The 5,724-nt window shown below is 42.6% G+C and overlaps 1 protein-coding gene across 1 annotated transcript; it reads left to right on the top strand.

The window, feature by feature from the left end:
- Positions 1 to 4,171: 4,171 nt before the first annotated feature.
- Positions 4,172 to 5,257, top strand: LOC139444399 (uncharacterized). Its single transcript, XM_071225371.1, has one exon. The coding sequence runs from the start codon at positions 4,172 to 4,174 to the stop codon at positions 5,255 to 5,257; it is 1,086 nt and encodes a 361-aa protein (XP_071081472.1).
- The last annotated feature ends 467 nt before the right edge of the window (positions 5,258 to 5,724 follow it).

Below are 5,724 nucleotides of genomic sequence, written 5' to 3'. Positions count from 1 at the left end.
ATTGCCACGTGTAGAATCACTGTCAAACAGCGAAACACGCGTTGATCACAACAATGGATTACCAAGGATTACATTCCAGGAGTCTACAGGTAAGACATATTATCATTATTACTTTATTAGAACAACTGTAGATAAGCGATAAGCACTAGTAGAATCCAAACTAGCAGTCTACCGCGAAAGACTTTCTCGAGCGACCAGCTCAGAGGCGCGCTGAGAGATTTGTGACATGTCATAGGGAGGTGCGTGCGCAAGCGGACGGAAACAAGTTTAATGTTTACATTCCAGCTTCTGGCTTCCTCTTAAACGTGCGACTAGACGTCAGGGTATGAGAGATACCCATTTGTACGACTGAAAACAGACTAAAACTTATATCTTTGTTTAACAGGCAAAAAGCAGTTTTCTAGCATTTCCGACAGTACTTTAGGGCGTATCCCCTGTTTATTTCCGGCGAGTAAATAAACAGAAGGTATTATTGCATTATACCTAAGAATCTATTCCTCTATACAAGGCATATTACTTTTGTAGAATGGATTGGAATGAAACAACCACTAACCTGAAACACATCTTGGCGAGTGAGATGAACAAAGACATCGCTCTACCAGAGGGTACAGTTGACAGGATGGAACTGGGATGCTCTCAAGAAGGGGACACCACAATGAAGGTCTGCAACAAGCCTATGATTGATCAAGAGATTGACTACCTCTTACAGATTGGAATCGGTACAAGAACTATATCACGAATATTATCGCAGAATACTAGGTGGTGAGGTGAAATGGGGTTTAAAGTTGTGTCAGAGATTATTGCACTCACAGAGCAACGTGCATGCACATGTATCTGTGTGTGTGGCTGCTTGTACTAGTCCGGACTTATGCCAATTATAGTGCTAGCTCACTGAGATACCATGCCGCAGTTTAATATGAATACCCCACTCAGACACAATATACTGACTCCGAGCTGACCAGTCCTTGTTTTAGCCCCTTAATGCCGAGTGCCAGACAGGGTAACAACAAGTATAATCGTATGATGCGGCCAGGGATTGAACCCCGGACCTTCCGCTTACTGGACTCTACCACTAGATCACAGAGGTGGTCCACTGAATACTAAGATATATCTCATTATCATTATTTTTCTCCCATTTTGTATTCCTTTTCTCATGGGAAATAGTGCTGTCATATGGTGATATGACAGCATGGTAGTATAGAAATATACATATCAATTTTTCTATATTATTTTTCAATGTCGGGGAGTTCGCATAGCCTCATACGGAGGTTTGAAGAATAGTTCTATGTATATATGTACCAATTTTAATTTCCAAAGATATTCTAACATGATATGTCTCGAGTAATATACTCCTTCATACGGCTTTGTTACAAGTTTTAATATAAAATATACCCCATATCTTTTCATTCATGCAACAAACGCATCATATTTTATAATACCAAGGCGCCGCCCAACACCAAGGGCTTGCAGACAACAGAATATATCTCTGAAAAGCACATACTTAAAAGTTTTCATGGTGTTGGTTTTTATATATATATCTATATATATTTATATTTGTATCCATCCGTAACTGACAAATATTTGTTTTTCAATTATCCATCATTGAGGGGATCTGCATTTGTTTGCATCCACGAAAATTGAAACATAACAAATAAGACTCGACATACATGCTGGTGGCGGTAATAGTTTTAATATAATCATAGTCTCGAAAAAAGCTAATGTCCATAATAACAGTAATACTCCGTGTAAACAAACTCACATAATATAATAATGTAAACACAATAGAGCATGAGAAAATAAAACATGCTCAATAAACTGTTAACAGTTGTACATACAGTGATCCCTCGCTACAACGCTACCTTCAGGGTCCAAATAATTGATGAGCATTATAGATGATTTGTTCAATAAATGTATGAAAATTGAAATTAAAACTACACAAGTCATGATGATTTATCATTTAAAATGTATTTCCTGCTTTCCAAGGCATTGTTTTATATGCAGAGATTAAGATTACCGTGTGTATTTTCTCGTAAACTAAGCCGGAAATAGCAATCAGCTGTGCACACGTTTCCTCCCAATCTACCGGTGATTCAGTTAAAACGTACCCAGTGATACAACTTCAAAGAATTTGGATGCAATATGGTCGGAAGAAATTGTATCTGAAATTATTATTTTATCAGGAATAATATATTCCAGTATCATGTTTTTTAGTTGCAGCTTCCAACATACTTCCAAGATACTTAAAATTATAAGAACCATAAGCGTTGCCCTTTGGTACAGATGGTATGCCAGATATATTTTGACATATGGAACGATTTTGACCAGTTACCGTAGGGACTTCCTGCGCTACATGTATTTCGATTGCAAAATCGTTATGTTGACACTTAATGCTCAAACTGCCTCAAATATGACTTTAGCAAGTCATGGTATGGCATTCATGATATGTGTATCCATTCTCTTGCAACTAAAGTTTGTTTCAAGGCGTCAATAGCGGTAATCTGGTTGCTTTAAATAACAGCGAGTTGTGCGATCTACCAATCACTTCGCATTCGATTTAGCCGTAATTATTGTAAACATTATTATAATTATTGAATGAAATTTTGAATATAATTAATAAAATATATTGCAAACACCCAGTCGGGATAAACAATGAGCAATGTTTTTATTACCAGATATTATAATAATAGGGTAAAATTGCGTACTTCAGTATGGATTTGTTGACTGGTATTTCCGGTGTTACATGATCAAGGTGATCAGCTGATAATGTTTTCTGAGATGGGAAAACATTGTGTCATTGGAAAAGTTGAGTTTATTAAAGATGTTATTAAATTTTGGGAGCCATGCTTTACCGCTACATTGAAGAGCGCAATAACGAGGGACCACTGTATTGTCTTTTATACCATGTGGAACAAGGAACCGGATCACATCTTGTCAATAACATATTATCCATTACAGTAATCTGGCATCAAGGGATGTACAGACTATTCACTCTGACAACAAATGAGTTGTCATCCCTCAATAAAAACTCTATTTTTTTATGTTACACCATATTTTCTCTCCATATGGGAAACATCCTGTCGAGGCAGTTGAATTTCTTTTCCGAAAATGACTTATTCATTGCCTGATAGGTAAACACTGTTCCAACTTGAGCTCATACAAAAATGGGTTGGAATGCCGTCCCGACATGAAAGCCTTCTTATAAGCTGGAAATGACAGCTTGGAATCCTCGGCGGGGAAAGAAGACCCTGTTGAGCTTGACTTCAATTAGGCATTGTGAAGCGACATGAAAGGTGTAGCATAGGTGGGAGTGCAGCAATGTATGCAATTGAAATACCACTACTTTCATTGTGATTTCTGAAGAAATTCAATCAAGCGCGGGTAAACGGCGGGAGTAACTATGACTCTCTTAAACTTCAAACTGAAAAGGGAGAAGGCCAGTGAACTGAAAAGGAATCTGTGCACTGAGACATGAATAGGTTTTGGTTGGGCTGTTTCTCGGACTAGCTGGACATTACCGAGTTCTTCGCGTGAAAAGCCCTGCATATGTAGACTAACATGAGTTATCCGCCGTGGCACGGTCCTACTGGGAGGTACCTCTGCACGGTGGAGCTATCAACTGACTCGCGAGAGTCAAGCTAAATCCTTCCTCATGTTAACGGATGTAAATCCCATAACCTCATGATGAATACAAACGTAAATCGTCGCAATACGGATGCAAGGCGCCGGATCCCCGCGAGGCGGTCAAACGCTGCCGTTTTGTCCTCTGCCGGAGGGACAATTCGAAAAATTGGCTATCCGAGCTGTCATTTACAACAAGGGTTCCCGTTGTACTCTGACGTAAGACCGGGGGACCCAAACCCAGGCCATTCGGGGGAAGTACAGACTGACGGTGCGGGTAATGCCGCTACTGAAGGAATGAATGAGATCCCGTTGGCTACAAGTCCACGCGCTGTTTCAAGACCCGAGGAAAGAGCTGGCGGAAATATTCTCCAACCGATGCTAATCTGTGACGATTTCGCAGAAATCCTTATCCCCTTCCAGCCCACGGTCTGTTGTTGCCAGGAGGCCTTTCTTGCCGCAAAAGCCATGACGACCCACATGGAGGGCAAGCACCCCAGTCTTCCATTGAAATTCACATGTAGGTCCTGCAAGAAGAGATTCTCCACTCTTCATGGCACCATATGCCATCACGGTAAGTGCAGAGGACCCAAGCCAAGCAGGAGGATTGGGGAGCATAAGTGCGGTGTGTCCTATGACCTTCTACACGAAAATGGGTCTGGCACAACACACTAGGCATAGACACCCCGCGCTTAGGAACAAGCAGCGGCAGGAAGGGCGATCGGTGGAGAAATTTAGGCGTAAACGTGTTCGTCAGGAGGCCGACCCGCGGAAGCAAAAATGGACGAGTCGTGAAGTCATGATACTCGACAAGTATGAGCAAGTCTACCATGGGTGTAAACAAATCAACACACTCATTGCCAAGAAACTCAATGGTAGAACACCTAAACAGATAAGCAGTAAACGTGCAACTTTAAGGAAAAGCAGGGGCACGAATGTGGACAGAACGAGGAACAGGAGTGGATTCACGGTTGGTGATTTCAGCCTGGCTATGGATAGTTCACCGGAACCCCTAGCGGGCGAAGGTGGGATCGAAGGGACTCCTAGCGAGATAACGGATGATCAAAGAAGGGAGCAATTCCGACTTTACTATGAGAAGGTTAAAGACACGATGTCTGATAACCCACATGGCAACCGCGCTGTAGCTCTGCTGCAAAACTGTTTGGATGGCCATACCTCTGTTGGGGATTACGATGACATGCTTGTTCAGCTAGGGCGAATGACGAACAGGGCGGAAAAACAAAGGAAGAAAAGACAAAACATTGGGCACAGGAAAACCAAGCGGGGCCGATCTCGGGGTAAAGCGGCGGAGTATAGAAGGGTACAACAACTCTGGGCGTTTGATCGATCTAGACTGGTATCAGAGATCCTTGATGGGAAGCTGGATACTACATGTCCAGTAACCATTGGGGAAATCGAAACTGTCTATAAAGAACGATTCGAGGGTAGCGACAGAGAGGTAAATCTGGCCGATTACCCTGTTCCCAGCATGTTGATTGACAACTCTAATATATTGAAGCCAATTGAGCCGAGGGAAATGCTTTCCGCAATGTCAAAGATGAAAGCTGACACTGCAGCGGGACCGGATGGTATACGACTGGGTGCTCTAAAGAAGCTTGACAAGACGGGGGGGGGGTAATGGCGACACTTTGCAACTGCTTCTTGTTGTCCGGAACCATCCCGTACGAACTCAAGCGGAATAGGAGCATACTACTGCCGAAAGGGGGTGAGCCGAATAACATAGGCAACTGGCGTCCACTCACCATTGCATCAGTCGTAGTACGACTATACACGAAGGTCCTAGCTATCAGGTTGCAAAATGCAGTCACACTGCATCCTAGACAGCGCGGGTTTACTAAGGCAGCTGGTTGCGTAGAGAATATCCAACTACTGACATCCATGATTGAGCACGCGAAAAAGAAAGGAAGAGCACTGTCCGTGGCCCTTCTAGATCTGTCTAAAGCGTTTGACACGGACTTCTAGATCTGTCTAAAGCGTTTGATACGGTGTCGCATTCACATGTGAGGAACGGGCTGGTGCGACATGGTGCGCATAATCGCCTGCTAGAAATAGTAGAAGATTTGTACACCGGCGCTAGTACTCGGT

Source organism: Haliotis cracherodii, unplaced genomic scaffold (assembly GCF_022045235.1).
Source record: "Haliotis cracherodii isolate W230 unplaced genomic scaffold, xgHalCrac1.p SCAF_10, whole genome shotgun sequence".
Classification (NCBI taxonomy): Eukaryota; Metazoa; Mollusca; class Gastropoda; order Lepetellida; family Haliotidae; genus Haliotis; species Haliotis cracherodii.
Note: the sequence above shows the minus strand (reverse complement) of the source record. Positions and strands in the feature narration are given on the sequence as shown.